Source organism: Heterocephalus glaber, unplaced genomic scaffold (genome assembly GCF_053883595.1).
Source record: "Heterocephalus glaber isolate CG9 unplaced genomic scaffold, H.glaber_assembly_v1.0 deba00001447, whole genome shotgun sequence".
NCBI classification, from domain to species: domain Eukaryota; kingdom Metazoa; phylum Chordata; class Mammalia; order Rodentia; family Bathyergidae; genus Heterocephalus; species Heterocephalus glaber.
In genome coordinates this window covers 269599-286025 of record NW_028258299.1, presented here as the reverse complement: position 1 = coordinate 286025, position 16427 = coordinate 269599, and the positions used below count along the sequence as shown (strand labels likewise).

At 62.4% G+C, this 16427-nt stretch overlaps 2 protein-coding genes across 2 annotated transcripts; one reads left to right on the top strand and one right to left on the bottom strand.

Moving 5' to 3' along the window:
• Window positions 1-554: 554 nt before the first annotated feature.
• On the bottom strand, window positions 555-10793 carry Ttll10 (tubulin tyrosine ligase like 10). The gene is given in 13 exon segments (XM_087214538.1): window positions 555-2678; window positions 2797-2888; window positions 3141-3257; window positions 4199-4339; window positions 4658-4829; window positions 5500-5671; window positions 6202-6287; window positions 7111-7240; window positions 7324-7444; window positions 7542-7675; window positions 7765-7833; window positions 8433-8498; window positions 8501-10793. Coding segments are annotated over 13 exon segments (2187 nt in total). The 5' UTR covers window positions 8781-10793; the 3' UTR covers window positions 555-2071.
• LOC110345603 (uncharacterized) lies at window positions 3650-14428 on the top strand. The gene is made up of 8 exons (XM_087214536.1): window positions 3650-3665; window positions 4808-4940; window positions 5405-5589; window positions 6135-6250; window positions 10788-10946; window positions 11140-11222; window positions 11516-11612; window positions 12165-14428. The coding sequence occupies exons 5-8, from the start codon at window positions 10788-10790 to the stop codon at window positions 12519-12521; spliced, it is 696 nt and encodes a 231-aa protein (XP_087070662.1). The 5' UTR covers window positions 3650-3665; window positions 4808-4940; window positions 5405-5589; window positions 6135-6250; the 3' UTR covers window positions 12522-14428.
• The last annotated feature ends 1999 nt before the right edge of the window (window positions 14429-16427 follow it).

Genomic DNA, 16427 nt, shown 5'->3' with positions numbered 1-16427 from the left:
CTGCGCTATCCTGCAGATCCTGGCTGTTGGGGCACTGCTGGGGACACGGCAGTTGGGGATGCGGTGGTGGGACTCTGGCCAGCCCTGGCCAGCTCAGGGTCTCATGGCAGCCCCTGGGAACCCCCACCACAATCCCCAGGAGTGGTTTTCCATCTCTTCCGGAAGCCACAAGCCTCCCCCACCCCATCTGTGTTCAGCCTGAGATAAGGGCCCTAGAGGCCACCTGTGTTCCCAGAAGTGTTTCTGCCCACCCAGCCTCCGCCTTCATCTGACTGCAAAGGATCCCTCTCTTCATACTATGACTTGGGGCCTGCGGGGGGGGGGGGGACCCTTCCCAGACGGAACCGGACACCCCCGCTCCAGTTTCAGGGCACCTGCAGAGAACCCTTGAGGGCAGGTAGCTCCCTCGGCCTCAGCTGTTGGGATGTGTTCCCCTGACCTGGTGACAGCTGTCACTCCTGTCCCCTCCACCCACCGGGCTCTGAGGACAGAGCAGGGACTCACTCCTGAGGGGCTGCTCTTTGGCTAACTGGACCCCAGGGGAAGCAGCTCTGTGGGCTGGGCACGTGGCAGATCTCATCTTCCCAGGGGCTCCAGGGAGGGGGCCTCTCCAGAGAAGGCAGCTCAGGTGGGCTGGGGGGCATTCTTTCTGCTGCTCGACTCTAAGACAGAGACTGCAGGGATGGGAGGAGGCATGCCTGCTCAGAGCTGGGGGCAGCCTGACCCTGTCCCTACTACTAGTGGAGGACACCACTTGAATCTCCTGCCCACCAGGAGGACCTCTGGATTCAACCCTGGAAAAGGGTGAGGGGCAGAGGGAGAGGAGGCTAGGGGACAATGGAATGAGAGGGCGATGAGGAGAGAGTCAACAACAGCCACAGGAGCCCTTCCACCTTGAGTGCCCCATGAGGCCAGCCTAGCTCTGCTGCTGCTGCCGCTCCTTAGCCCCACCTAGTCACTTGAGCGAATGTTGGAGGACATCCTGCATCTGCCAAGTGCCCGGAGACCCCCAAGCCTGCCCCTCCCTGGCTCCATGCCATCTGGAGCTCAGGGGACCCTGGAGCCTACACGGGGGCTGAGGGGACCAAGGACCACCTGGAAGGGGTCGGGATGCGGGTAAATAAGTGTAGAGGATCTCTGGGAAACTTTATTGACATTTCAGTTCCTGGGGGTGACAGGAATGTGGGCACAGCAGACACAGTTCAGGTCTGGGGGGTCCTGGGCTGGGCGGGGTCTCCAAAGCACAGGGCAGGCCACTGCCATCGGGGACTTCTTGTCACATCTTGTGGCGGAGGCTCCCTGTCCCCAGAGCAGCAGACAAAGCCTGATCACTCCTGCTGACATCTCGATGCCCATGAACTGGAAGCCAGAGCCCCACGTGGCCCGTGCGGAGAGCTGGGATCCTGGGCCACAGTGTTGCTGACCCAGAGGGACACCGAGAGAGGAGCCATAGGCCTGTGCAGCACAGAGGCCTGCGGTCTCAGGGTGGCAAAAGCAGAGAGGGTAAGGGTGACCCCGAGGTGACATGGCTGAGCAGCAGCCCTGGGTGAGGACAGCAGGGTGACCCTTATCCCAGAGGTGGGTGTGGTGCCCCAGCCCCAGAGGCTGGTCTCTACCCCTCCCTGCCTTGGTGGGCTCCCAGGCAGGCAACAGGACTGTCTGGGAGGGCTGTGTGTGGGGTGCCCATGGCCCACCCAGAGGCTCTGGGATCCCTGGGTCTGGGCCCCAGTTCCCTCTGTCCGTGCCGTGTGTGCCACTAGACACCGCGGTGGATGGCGCCCTCTCCTGGTGCCAGACTGTCGCATGCTGGAAATGACGCCTCCCTGTCTCAAGAGCGGGATGGGGTCCTCCAGCTCCTCTCCGCTGGGACGGATTGGCTCTGACGTCCTGGGCTAGTGGAAGGGCGGGCAGGGCAGGGGGAGTTTTCCACTTGGCCCTGGCTTGGAGAAAGCGCACACGCTGGGGTGTGCATCTGGAAGCCAGGGCAGGGGCAATGAAGGGGCGGGGGTGTGACAGGATCACTGGTGGAGCCCTGGACACTTAGGGGCCTGGCAAGGTTCTGCCTGGGAGCTCAACGCCTTCCAGGGACCATTCTGTCCTCACTGTGCCGCTCAGGCACCAAGGTTCGCGGGAAAGCGACCCTGGTCGGGAGAGAGGCCCTGTCTGCTGGGCTGGGCAGGGTGGAGTGAGCCCCGCGCACTGAGGAGCGATGGCGAGGGGCCCCTCGCGAGAGGGGATCCTCGCGAGAGGCCGAGCAGATCCTGGGGCGGAGAGGCCGAGGACATGGGGCGGGGCGCCTGGGACCCCAGGGGCTAGCCCAACCTCCCTCGCTCTTCTGCCCCCTAAGGACGGTGGTGGGCGGAGGGGAAGCCCGGGGCCCCGGGACGTTGCCGAGGACGCCTTGTCGCAAAGAGCCTTTATGGATCGGGAGACGCGGCCCGCTAGAAGCCCCGGTAGCCTGCGGCTCTCCGCTCCGCAGGCGGATCCGCGGGGGCGGGACCTGGCGGCCGGGGGCGGGGCCAGGGAGGGGCCGGGCGCGCGCAGCCTCGGGGCACGGGCGCAGGCGCGGTTGAAGGTCCTTCTCGCCGTTGTGCAGAAGCGCGAAGCGGCGCTGCGAGCGCAGGGGCAGCATCTTCTGGCCTCGCAGGCTCTTCTGGGAAGTTTCGAGCGCCAGGTCTGGAGGAGGGGAGTGAGTCGGCCTCGGAGCGGGCGGGGCCCGGGGCGGGGAGAGCCCGCCCCATGGGGGTGGAAGGGGCAGGCCCACGCACGCGCAGGCGGGAAGGTGCGGGCTCAACCAGGGTCTCCATGACCACGCTGGGGATCACCTTCTTCAGGACGTCACAGTTCGTGTGCAGGGCGGGGTTGGAGTTCATCTCCAGCAGCCACACCTACGGGAACCCTGGTCAGTGCCCCGCCCCACCCCTTCACAGTCCAGCTCGCGCTGGCGGCTGGGGCCCGTCTCCGTCAAGCCTTGTGTTGCCATGGCCTCCTCCCCCAGTCCGCTACAGCCTGGAGGAAGGGTGTGTGGACCCTCCCCAGATTCGGCTGCAGTGGGGGCCTCACGGGCAGGCAGGGCTCTGCTTCTGCGGTCGGGGTACAGATGGCCCGCTGCCCACGCAACCCCCCTCCCAGGACAGCACCTTGAAGTTCTCATCGATCAAGAAGTCACAGCCAATGAGGTCGAAGTAACCCAGCTTGCACTCCAGCTTGGACTTGACTGCCAGGAGGCAGTGGGCCATTATCTGCTGCATCCGCTTCTGTGGGTGAGGCGGGTGGGGCCCTGGTGACACCTCCCAGGCCTGGACATCAGTCACCCCTGTCACCTGTACCCTCACCTGCTTGGGTACGCCTGCCTACACTCCCCTCACTCAGAGTCATAATTGCACAGCTTTGTGAAGCCACTAGAAACCACTGAACCGTATGCTTCAAAATGGTGAATTTTATGGTGTAGATTATTGGGTGTTGGAGACATTCAGAGGGGCTGACTTCCATGAGCACAGCCACACTCTGTCCCACCTCAATTCCCAGTGGTTTGGCTGCCAGTAGAAAACGTCCCTGAGAAGTGAGGACACCCACCCCAGATGACCCTCAAACAAGGAGGCCCTGTCTTGTTGTATCTGGAGGACTGCTCTCTGGTTCCCCTGGCTAACCTGCCCAGCTAGAAGGTTAGTGAGTTATAAAAACTCCCGAATTGGGGGCCAGGGATTTAGCTCAGTGGTTCCGGCGCCTGCCTCACAAGCACAAGGTCCCAAGTTCGATCCCCGGTACCAAAACAAAAACAAAACTCCCGAATGTTCGAACTTGTGTTGTAGGTGGTGAGGCTGTACTCGAGGGACCCTTTCAGGTGAACCCCCTCTCCCCGTGCTGGGGCTCCTCTGTCCAGACAGCTGGTGGCTACCCGCTCATTAACCTCAAGGAAAAAATGTCGTTCAGAACACACATGCTGGGGACATGGCTCAGTGGTCAGATGCTTTTCTAAGGCGTGTGAGACCCTGGTTCTATTCCCAGCACCACAAAACAAAACAAAAACCACATATACAGAGACCTAGCTTCAGTGCAGCTGTACATACACTCAAAGGACACACACAAGTCTGGTCTCCAACCCGGCCCAGATGGACACACAGATCCTGACCCATGAGTCCCAGCCTGAGTGTCCCCACCCTGCCCCTGGGGCTGGCTGGGCACAGGAGGGACAGACCGTGAAGGTGGTAAAGACCCAGTCCTGGGGGAGGCCCTTGGTCCTCTGGAACTTGTCGTTGATGTAGCAGTTGAGATGGTCCATGCTCCACACTGTGTCCTCCTTCAGCGACATGTACAGGGGGCTCTGCTTCTGCATGAACTGGGAGAGAAGAGAGCCCTGCTGGGAGATCCTCCTGCAAACACCTTCAGCCTGAGACCCCACAACTAAAAGCCCCCAGACTCTCACAGGGCCCCTGACCTGGTCTATCCCATGGGAGCCCTTCCTCAGCACATTGGGTGGGATCCAGGCTGGGGGCTACAGGACATCTGGGTCCCTGTCATGGCTTCTTAAAGGCTGGGCCTCCTTGGGCTAGGGCTACATCTACAGCTGGACTGACCTCTGTGTCCCCAGGCAGTGAGACCATGTCTGGTCTCATCCCACCCTGCAGATAAGCCCTGGCCCAGGAAGGCTTCCTACCTGGTTGGTCAAATGGCTGCTGAGGTCACTGGAGTGGGGGTTGTAGAGGCTGAGGGTGAGGTGAGCATAGCCGTGGCCAAAGAAGACCATGTAGGGCACAGCACAGGCGATGAGCAGGTAGGAACGCACGTTAAACTTCTTTCCATTCAGCAGCAGTGGGTTCTGGATGTACCTGGAGCGCCACAGAGGCTGCAGCCCCTCCCACCGCTCTGCACCCCCTTTCTGAGCCTGAACAAGCCCGGGGAGTTGGGAAGAAGGGCCTGGTGCTAGATCCGAGTTCACTGTAGGTGTCTGGGCCAGCCTGGGTGTGACCCTCACCCTGAGCCTGGAGGGGTGGGTGCAGGTAGGGCCCAGGGGCAGAGAGGGCTGCCGGGAGGAGGCGGGCGGGGGGTGGTGGTGGGGTGGTGGCATTGGAGAAGAAGGGAGAGAACAAGTCCAGGGGGCCCTCAGGACTGGGGACAAGGAGCTGCGGCTTGGGAAGACCTGATGGGAGGGAGGAATATGGCCAGAGTGAGGTCCACCCTGGGTCCCACCCCATCCTAGCCCCAAGTGAGGCTGAGGGTCTAGACCCTGCCTTGAGGCCAAGGGGCCCTGTCAGCTCTGGCTGCAGACCTGAAAGCTGCAGCTGGCTGGCTGGGCTGGGGAGCAGTGGGGTAGCTGCTATAGAGGGTCAGAGGAGCAAACTGATGAAGTCCTCCCCACAAGCCTGTGTCTAGGGGCGAAGACGTGACACCTCCCCTTCTGCAGCCCCAGGGCCCAGCTGTGGGCGGCTGGAGGATCCCCTGCAGCACTGCCGGCTACCCGGATCTCTGCCCAGGCCAGGCTCTTCAAGCTGCCCACACCTCTGCACCACCCGTGCCTGAGGGCCCCCGAAGGACATCTTGCAGTGAAGGGCACCGTCCTCCGAGCTGTGTATCTTGGCCTGCAGAGCGGTGAGGTCCTCCTGGCTCCTGATCAGAAAGATGCCCTTGCCCTGGTTGGAGGCTGTGGGCTTGCAGATCCACGGCTGGGTTTCTGCAGGGAGCACCCTCGCTGAGCCTTTGGCCCCGCCCCACCTCGGCCTCACCTCTGCCCCCACGGTCTCTGCCACGGCCTCCCCCGACCACACCCTGGCGTTCCCTGGCCCAACCCATCCGTGGCCTCCTGGGGTGGGTTATCCCTGGACTGGACTGTCCGGGCCACCTTGTCCAGGACCTCACCTCTGGCCCCACTCCACCCTGGCCTCGCCCATCGCTGGCCGCCCTACCACACACCACACCCCTGCTCCCAGGAGCCTCACGGAGGCCTGGACTTGACTCTTCCTGCTCCCCACCCACAGCCCTCCCCACTCTGACCCCCCTACCCTGGCCCTGGTCACAGCCCTTGCCTCACCTGGACCTGGCCACCTGAATGTGCTCCTGCCTCTACCCCAGCTCCACCTGGACCAAGGGCCAAGCCCCTGCGACCCCCCAGCCTCACTTTCCGCACTGACTTCCAGGACCACATCCTGGCCAGGACCTGCCCTGCCCTGCCCTGCCCTGCCCGGGTCCAGCCGAGCTGCTGACCATCAAACAGGGTGAAGAAAGCCTGCCGCTCATCACTGAGGTCCAGGCGGTAGGTCTCGGGGAAAAAGTCTTCCATTTGCAGCACCCTAGGAGGCCAGGGAGGTGGGGAGGATCCGGAGAGACTGTCTTCTACCTGGGCTTGTTGGGGTCGCCTGGGCCCAGCTTCCTGCTTGGCACCCCCACCCCCAAGGTGCTGCCTCTGCCGGAGCACTGGGGCTGCTCACACTCCTGCCTCCCAGGCACTGTCTGGCCAGCCTGGCCCTCTTCTTGGAGCCCTCTGTTCAGAGGGTCCCGGGGTTGGGATGGTGTGGTGTGCAGCAGGGGGTCAGCACAGGTCCGAGTGTCCTGGCGAAGCGTCTGGCTAGGCGCCTGCTTCCCTGTGGCTTGGCCTTCATCCCTTCTCCCAGCACCAGGTCACACTTCACTTCAGGTCAGAGCAGCGCCCCCCAGCTGGGATCAGTGCTTCTACCTCTCTGGCCCAAATGTGCACCCCGGGGGACACGGCACCTGGGCCGTGTGGCCACCTCCTGTGCTTAGAGAATGGATGGCGGTTTGGGGGTAGTAGGTGTGTAGGCGGGGTCCGCTGGACAGAGGGAGGCCTTTGGGGCCCCAGTCCGTGTAGCCCATAGGAGTGGGTGGGAAGTAGATGGCTGTACGTGCAGACGGGTGGGTGCCAGGGGGTGGAGGGGCAAGTGGGCTCCTGGCAGGGGAAAGACTGAGTCCCTGGGTGGCTGGGGTTGTGTGTTGGGGAGAGGCGACTGGAGGACCCAAGGGCTGCGTCGGGTGGATGTGGCAGGCATTGGGGTAGAGGCAGACGGGGCACTGGTTTTTTGGGGGCAGTGTTTTTAAGGCTGGGAGTCTTTCAGGAACAGGTAGGCAGAGGCAGGTGGTGGGTAGAGAGGAGCTTACCTGGCCTGGGCAGCCAGTGGCATCCGGGTCACCTCGCCCAGGGTCCTTTCGTGCTCCCGTAGGGCACTAAGCAGCCCAGTCTTGGTTGTGAGCAGCTTGTTGTTGGGAAGCTGGAATAACAGCTGCTGGCCTGATGGGAGGAGGGCAAGGATGGTGCAGGTGGCACCTAGGCCCGGCAGGCCGCGCCCAAGAGTGTGCCCAACCTGAGATCACCTTCCCGGAAGCTGTGGTAGCTCTCTCGGCACTTGATCCCACACCACTTCAGCCTGTAGTCCTCCCGCCGGCTGTCCTGGGTGCGCTGCCAGCCCTTGCTCCTGCAGTAGGTGCTGATGCTGTGGGAAGGCCAGCAGTGAGCCACGGCCATAGGGAAGAGGGAGAGGACGGCAGGCAGCCGCTAGAGCAGGCCTGGGGCCCGTGGGCCCCACTCCCATGGAAGCCCCATTGCTGCCACCAATGTAGAAGAAGGGACCCTGCCCATTGCTGGTTGACTGCTTGTCCCTGTCCCGTAGGAACTCTTCCAGGAGGGGGGCTGGGGACCTGGCAGCATCTGCACCGTCCAGGAGGTCTGTGGTCAGGCGGAGGTGGGGGATTCAGAGCCTCAGACTCCTGGCCCCATGGGGTTTTCCTTGCCCCCTTCTGGGTTCAGCAGCCCACCTGCATCTGACTCCAGCTGGCTCAGCTGCTCCATGCCACTGCTGCCCATACGTCTCTCATGGATCCAGCCTGGGGACCGTGGGGCAAGGCGCTTCAGCCTGAGGCCAGCCCATTTCAGCAGCTCCTGAGCTGTCACTTAGCTCCTCTGGGCCCCACCACAGCCCAGCACAGACCTGGCCAAGGGGCCGTGGGCCGTCACACCTGAGGGGGACAGCTACCTACCACCCTACAAGGGCACCCCTCAGGTGGGCAGGATCCAGGGGGAATGGACAGGGTGCAAGGTCCTGAAGGCAGACCTGCCCCATCCTCCTTACCCACAGGGCCGAAGCTCCTTGCAGGGCAGGCCTGGCTTCAAGGCCTGGGCAGAGCAGGGCTGTAGGGAGTCCCCTGGGGCAGGGGTCACAATGTCCACAGTGACATCATTGGTGACCCAGGGGCCATTGTCAGCCAGGGGAGATGAGGGGCCACCCTGGTGAGGGTGGAGTGGTCCAGGGGGGCAGAGCCCACCGACCTGGGAGAGGGGAGCTGTCCCCTCTGCCCGTCGGCACAGCCCGCCATAGTCCCCGAGGGCCCAGGCCCTGCCCTGAGATCACCTGCCCTGGCTGGGGCCTGTCCCTGGGGCCCTGGCTGGGCGAGGGCAGGGCTACCCCAGGCTGTTGCGCATTCACCTGGCACCCGGGCCTGGCACCGTTGGCTCCTGGACCATGTAGGTCCTCTGCAGCAGATGTGGTCTGCGTGTGCTGACCCCAGTGGCGGACAAACAGGACGCGGCTTTGAGCCAACGGCTTGGGGGCCCTGTGGCAGGGGGGCCTTGGGGCAAATGCTGCCCCCACCCTCCCGTGGGGCCTTTGGGCAGCCCGAGGCCCCTGCTCTTGGATGGGGCACAGGGTTAGGCCCACCCCACCCAGGGAGGGCTGCTTCCTCCTGTCCCGGGCTGTGGCTTCCACCTGAAGCTGGCTCCTATCTTGGCCACGGCTGTGGGGCCTGTCAGCCTGAGCGGTCGAGGCCATCTGCATCCTGCCCTGCCAGGCGAGGCCTGTGCTGCTGGCACTGTCCTGGCCTTGCCCAGCACTGCCCCGGTGCTGGCTCTAAGGAGGTGGCCATCAGGCGTGCTAGAGCTTCTGGGCTGGAGGGGCCAGAGAGGCTCCCGGCCCGGCAACAGGCCTCTGGTCTGCACTGCAGCCCGGAAGCCGAGCCAGGATGCTGGCCGCACAGCCCCTCCCCGGGGCCCGGCTTTCACTCTGTCCGCCTTTCCCTGCGTTGCCAACTTTGGACTGTCTCAGCAAGTGTGTATGTGTCTGTGTTTCCTCAGTACTGGCGACTAAACCTAGGGCCTTCATGCAGAGTTACATCCCCATCCCTTTTTAAAAAAATGTTGACACAGGGTCTCACTAAGTTGCTAAATTGTCCAAACTGGGCTGGAAGTTTCCATCCCCTGAGTTCTGAGATCACAGGCGTGTGCACCACACCCGGCTTCAGTTTCAGAGACCATTTAGCCCGTTCCTGGACAAGTCATTCTACTTAGGGTAAAAACAAATCCCGTTCTGGGCTCTTAGGAAGGCAGGGGCTTTCTGAAGGCCTTATGGGATACACACAAGCGTGGTGGCTTGAGCAGGACAGAGGGCCGAGCCCTGCGTCTGGGAAGGGAGCGCCGAGGGGGGTGCCCTGGGTGGTGGAGCAGGTCATCTCCAAAGAGGAAAACTGCTCTGTGCCAGACCAGCTGGGCAGCCAAGCGGGGCCAGCGGGGACAGTGGCCCTGTGACCGGCAGCCAGGCAGGCTTTGCGTCTGCCCCCGGCCCTGGAGGGACGGGAGGGCAGGAAAGTGCAGACCCAGAGATGGAGAAAGAGGAAGGCAGGGGCGGTGCACAGGCAAGGGCCGGGTGTGGCCATCGCCTCGCGCAGGGGGAGCACCCAGCTCCAGGGAAGGGCTGCGGGTGCTCCTGGGGAGGATGGGGAGAGCTGTGCGTGCATGTGCAGGAGGCTGCAGTCAGGTTCCTGCAGGCTCGGCCCCAGCCCGGGGTTCCCAGCGCCTGGTGGCGGCCGGAGGAGCCCTGACATTCACCTCTGTCCCAGCCCAAGTGACCCCAGCCCCAGAGGGCCCCTCGGGAGGCCTCCCAAGGATGCACGTGAGAGTGAGGCACAGACAGCGGAAGAGGAAGGGGCAGTGCTGCAGGAGCCACCTCAGCCTGAGCGCCTGCTGGGGTGGGGGAGACACTAGGCCACTGCCCAGGAGCCGGGTACCTTCAGAACAGGAAGGAGTGTGGACATCAAGCAGTCCAGGAAATGACCGAGGGGACAGAGCCTGAGGGAAGAGTCCCAACCACAGACCCACCAGGGCCAGGCATCTGTGCAGAGCCCCCAGCCTTCAGGGAGGGCGCGGGGCTGGTGTGGAGCTCCTCATCTGCATGCTCAGCCAGGCCGAGGTGGGGAAGGACGCCTCCCAGAGGGAAGGACCAGGAGGAGGAGGGCTGTCACTGCTGCCTCGAGTCTCTGTGCCTCAATTTCCTCTCCTGCACACCGGGCGGGAAGGGTGACAGACGGAATTTCTACCCAGAACCTCAGGGTGGTGCCTGCGACCCATCAAGTGCTCATCAGACCAAGCCTGGAACAGCCTGGGCACGGGGACGGTTCTGGAGAGCAACACGCAGAGCAAGGTGCAACCTGCTCAGGAATACATCTCCGGGCATGAGGCTTGGGGAAGCTGCTGGACTAGGGGCTCTTTGCGAGCTCTGGGCACTCGCAGGTGGGCAGGAGCCAGTGTCCTTGTCACCCCTGAAGTAACGGCCGCTTCAGGCATGGTTCAGAAAGTGGGGTAGTTAGAAAAGTCAAATGAGGGTAGAGAAAAAGGGCAGCCCTGTCCTACTCTCTCGGCACCACCTCTGTTGCCACAGCTAAGAAATGTCCTGAAGGGTTGTGTGGGTTCACTGTTCTTCATTATAAGGCTGACTTTTCTAACTCTGATGCTTGTTATTTTCACAAAGAATTAAATAAGCCATGAGTTATTATCATTTCTTGTCATTCAGATGGACAAAGACTTTTTAAAGAGCCCTGGCAGCTGTGTGCGGAACACGGGGTCCGGTGCACAGTGTCGGGAGAGCTGGAATGCTGCCAGCGCCCAGGTGGCATCCTCTGGCAGCTGCAAGTCCAGGGTCTCTCTGAAGGACGCGACTCTAAATCCAGAAGTGAGTTTCACATCGGAGGTTGGTCAATTGCTGTTTCTAAGGGTGGGACCAGGAAGTGATCAGTCCACAGAGCAGGGGGGTGGTTCTGGATGGTTTTGGTGGGACATTTCGCAAACATGGAGTGAAGATGGGTGAGGGTCAGGAGGGCTCACAAACTGATAACAAATTTAAAGTGTTCTTTTTACCTGCTCAGATTAAAGACTGGTGGGAAATCACTCTGGCTCGACAGACAGATGCTGTTAAACCCGAAGAAAATGTTCAAGAAGAGAAACACATGTCAGCACCTTGTTGCAGGAGCTCCCACAGGGGCCCTTTGGGGAGACAAACGGGCTGTGGGTGGAGGACTCGTCCTAAGGATGCCCAGCCCTGCCCAAGCTCACCTAGGGTGTCTGGGCTGAGGGCAGCCTGGGGGGAGAAGACTTAGCCCAGCCAAGCCACCTGGTCTCTCTCCAGTCCCTGCTCCCTTCCTTGACTCCTGGGTCCCCAGGGGGCCACAGGAGGGCAGGGCCTAGCCTCAGCCCTGGCCAGGACCCTGCTGGTGGCCTGCAACTTCCTCTTACCTTCCCAAGAGGTCTCAGGAGCCCTCTGCTGGGATACAACAGTGGTGGCCTGGCAACTGTCCCTCAGCAACTGTTAACTGGCAACTGCAGCCCAGTGGAGCCCCAGGTAAACAGGAGCTTTAGGTGGGTGGTAAAAGGGCCAAGGTCTGGGCTGAGGCGCAATGGAGGAAGCTGGGCAGGGGCGAGGGGCAGAAGGTGGCAGGCATGTTTGAGGGGCTCTGACCCCAGCTTCCAGCCACGCGGGCCTCATACCCTGCTGACCTTCAGAGCCTTGTTAGCAGCCCCTTGCAGGACACAGGAGGGGCCCCTGAAGACAGCAACACATCCTGAGCCCTGGAACCTACACAGGTGGCCTTAGTAGAGAAAAAGTCTGTGCAGATGTGTCTAAGTTGGGATTTCAGATGAGATTGTTCTCAGTTCAGTGCCAGCATCCTCAGGGGCAGGCAGAGGAAGGAGAGAGCAGAGAGAAGCCATGATGAGGACGCAGTTCGGCCACAAGGCAAAGGCAGCCTGGGCCACAGGAGGAACACCCAAGCTCAGTGGGAACCCCAGCCTGCTGGGGCCTCAGTCTTGGACTGCAGACCCCCTGGAGGCCCCCAGTTTGTGGTATTGTTTATGGCAGGAAGCCCATACGCTCCTACCTCTGCTCTCCTTCCAGGGTCCTGCACAGCACTGGCTGCTCTGGGGCTTCCTTGCCCACCCAGAAGCTGGCTGCCCTGGGCCACACCCCGTGTGGCTCTTCCCTGAGCTGTCAGAAGGGGGCATTTCGCAAGGCTTGGCTGGGCTGGAGAGCCACCCTCCTGTGGAAAACCCCCACCCTCACTGGTTCCCTGGGTGGGGTCGGTTCCTGTTGCCGGCCCCACCCATCCGAGGGCCTTTGGGCTATCTTGCTGCACCCAGCCATCTGACCCTCTGCCCAGGCAGCCACAGTCCGTCTGGCGGCCAGAGCAGAGGGCGTCCTCATGCTGGCCGGAGGGAGGGAGGGCGGGAGTGCCAGGCCCCACTTTGGTGCTGACCTTCTCAACCTATATCAGGGCCAGGCCTGGCCAGGGACGGCAGCTTGCCTTCCAGAGCACTTGTGCCACTTGTGTGGTGGCCACGGAGAGCGTTGAAGCTGCGGCGCACACCACCCACGGCAGCCTCTCCCCTGCTGGGAGCACAGCCTTCAGGGTCCCCCAGCACTGCCCCCAGGAGCTTCTTGCCAGGCCATGGCTTGGGCAGATGCCCACCTTTCCTAGGTCCTGGGTTCAGAGCTCTGACTCAGAAATCTGCTCTGCTGTCCCCATCAGAACTGTGTCCTGTCCTTCCTGCTCCGGGGCTTCCCTGGGACCAGAACTGAACTGAGCCAGGAAAGACCGAGGGGGGCATCTCCCAGCCCTGTGCAAAGCTGTGGGTCGCTGTACTAGTGACAAGGAGGTGGTCAGAGTCTGCTTGCTTTCAGGAATCAGAGTTTATTGCCATACAGACTTTTTTGTTCACAATGAGCCAGGCCAGGACTAGGAGAAGCCCACACCTTCAGGCGCCTCCACCAGAGGGGCCTGGCTCACAGTCCAGAGCAGTCAGGTGGAAGCTGCTCTGGGAGGGTGAAGCCAGCTACGTGCCAGGGTTCCTTGTTTATGAGCAGAGTGGCCCCCAAGAGAGACCAACTTCATCACCACCGGGACAAAGGAGGCCCATGAGGACAGGAGCAGGATTAGCGTCCAGGCCGGGATGGGGTGGGGTGTGCGGGGTGCCACCAGCCAGCCTGAGCACTGGCCATACCAGGGTTTGTGTGTTTGGGTCCAGGGCTGAGGTCTCACAAGCGATCTGCATACCACATTCCCAGGGGAGGTCACAGCAAACTAGCATCACTCACGAGCCAGTTCAAAGCTGCCCCAGTTGTCAGCTTTGTGGACAGGGGTTGTACAACTGTGCACCTGTTTACCCAGCCATGGTCATTGTCATCGGCCCTGGCCCCTGGCATTGGCCCCAACCACCTCAGCCCTGGATGTGAATGTGTGGGACCCCCAAGCTGAGGCCTGGGGGGTGGCCCATTTCCCCATCCCCAGGGCCTGCCTCTGGCACCTCCCAGGGGTCACTGGGTCCTGGTGCTGCCCCACGGTGAGCCACAGACTTTCCCTCCCTGCCCACGTGTCCTTTCCCCCATGCTTGCGTCAGGGTCATGGGCAGGGCTTCTTCTGGGTCCTTGTTAGGCCCCTGGCCTGTGCATGTGGAGGCGCTGAAGGCCAAGATTCAGGGTGGGGGCCTCCACTTGTGCAGGGCCGGGTGACTGTCCTCAGTGACCCTCGGTGTGGCTGTGCTCCTGAGGGCAGCAGATGCAGGTCTCCACACCTAAAACCCTTGGTCATGCCAACAAAGCCACCATGGGGTTAGGGGAGGCAGCAGGGTCCTGGGGGCCTGGGCAGCTGTGCCAGATGGGTCACAGGCCTCAGTCTTTGCCTGGTGTCCGGTGAGGGTCCCATGGGGCTGGGGGTTCTGCTCCAGCGGTGACCAGGCCGTAGATGGACGGCATTACCAGACAGTATTAGACAGAAGCATCCAGATCTAACCGTGTCTGGTAAGACGCCCATCGTGGGCAGGAGTGAGCTCCTCTGATCCTGGTGCCTGTGGAGGGAAGGCATCCTGGGGCCCACCCTCCTGACGGCTGAGCCAGCCCCAAACCCAGGGCTGCTCTGAGGAATAAGCACTGACCCGGTCCAGGAATGGGTGTTGTGGATGCCACCAGGGAGTGGTCTGGACCAGTGGATCCAGGCCAAATGCTCACCTCAGCCTCCAGTTTCCTGCATGACTCCAGGCAGCTTAATGAGTAACAGAAGGTTTAAGGGCAGACACTGCCCTGCCCTGCCCCATGCTGGGTGGGCCTCCTGGCCCTGTGTCCTGGTCTCAGATCAAAAAAATAAACTGGGTCCTCCTGGATTGTAATTTTGGACAAATTTCCTGGTCGCCTTGGCTGGCAGAGGGAATGCAGATTCCTTGTCCTTGGTCAGGAAACAGTGGGGGACGTCCTCAGTTCTGTGTGTGGCGCTAGGGTGCCTGAACCACACTGGCCTCCCCAGTCCCCAGAACAGGGCACTTACACAGCCCTGAATGCTGAGAGGCCACAGGCCCAAAGTCTCCTCCTCCAGCCCACAGTCCTGGGCCTGATGGCTCTACAGGACTAGCTGAGCCCAAAACCCAGCCTGGGAGGAGTGGGGGTAAGGGTAGGCAGAGGCTGCTCCAGGATGGGGCCCCTCATGTGGCAGAACCAGCCTAGCCAGCCTTGGCATGATGGGCAGGGGTGCCCCCTCGGTGAGTGCCCCCAGAATTGCAGGACCCCTGCCCTGCCTACGTCTGGATCCAGGAACTTGGGATGGCACATCCTCGGGGGATCTCGAGGGCAGTGGGTCACCTTTGAACATCGTTACCAGACAGTGTTAGAGTCAAGCCGAGAAATCCAGCACTGTCCGATAAGATGCCCACAGATGCCCAGGTGCACCCAGCACGGGGTGCAGGGGACAGAAGTGTAGCTTTCCACCCATAGGCTCAGAGCCCGGTGACCCAGAGCAGTGAATGGCTTGGACTGGATGGGGCCAGCAGAGACCTGAAGCCGCTTGTCTGCCTTCCCTGGTTTTCCCTAGCAGGGGACCTTGTGTGCTGGCTTGGGACCAAGGCTGGAGGTACAGCTGCCTCCCCACGGTGGAGCAGGAGGGGAGCAAGGCCCAGCCTGGGTGCCCCACCCCCACCCATGGGCCCTGCTGAGCCTTTACCCTTAGAGCCCTTTGCTGCAGTATCCGCAGCCCACACCTGCCAGGTGTGGTGGCAGCACCTGCCTGGGTGCCATGGGCAGGGCCAGGATACCTGAGCGTCCTAATCCCCAGAACACTGGCTGGGGGGAGGGGTGGAGCAGCTGCAGGAGGCCTTTCATCCTGGAGGCTGGGGTGCTCCTCAGAGGAGCTGGGGCGCGGCGTGCTCCAGTCTCCTTCCCAGGGTCGAGTTTCTGTCCCGCGGCTCCACCCAGAAGCCAGTGGGCAGGATGGAGGGATGGGCGCGTTGTGGGGCTCCAGGTGGGGGTGGGGTGGGAGCGGAGGGGAGGCGGCCCCGTTGCTGCGTGCAGGGCTCCGCCGTCATCATTACCAGGCAGTATTAGAGACCAGACACCATCCAATGCTGCCCAGTAAGATGGCCACGGCTGCCCAGATTGGTCTGGGGGCCGCCAGCTGGGGCTTGGGTGGGGGCTGACGGGTGCCTGAGAGGAGCTGTCTCTTCTCTGAGCCCTGGGTGGGGCGGGGGGGCAGCCCCACAGGGCAAGGGCTTGGCAGGGTCCCAGGTGCCTGAGGCCTCACGGGGGCTGGGGCCATAGTGAACTGCCCTCTAGCCCCAGTGTCACTGTGTGGGCCCAGATGGGCACTCCGGGAGGCAGGGGATCCCGCCCAGAGGCTGGTGGCCCAAGGAATAGGAAGGAGAGCAGGGGTGGGTAGAGCCTCCCTCAGGGTGGTCCCAGAGAGAGGCGTGGTCCAGGCCCCAGAGCCCCATTGTGAGCACAGGTTGGCACCTCCCGTGTCTGAGGCTGGCCAGGCTATACCACTGGCCTCTGCCCCAGGACGCTGTCTGGAGCCTGCTTCCTGCCCAGCCCCACCTGCCCTTCTCCAGCGCCCAGGAAGGGCACTGGGCAAGGCACAAGCAACCCAGCTCGAGAGGCAGGACGGCTCTCCTCTCACTGTCCCTCTCCCAGTGGCACCAGGCCTGGAGTCCTGCTCCGGAGCAGGTGAACAGCAGCCCCACACAGAACACAGAGCCCTCCGCCCAGGGGCCCATGGGGACAAGGCTATTCAGAAAGGGCTGCTCTGAAGCACCCATGTGCTCAGTGACCAGCCTACAGCCCCTCCTGGAGCCGAGAGGCCTGGGCAGCTGCCCGGGGAGAGTCTCCTGGCACTCTGACCTC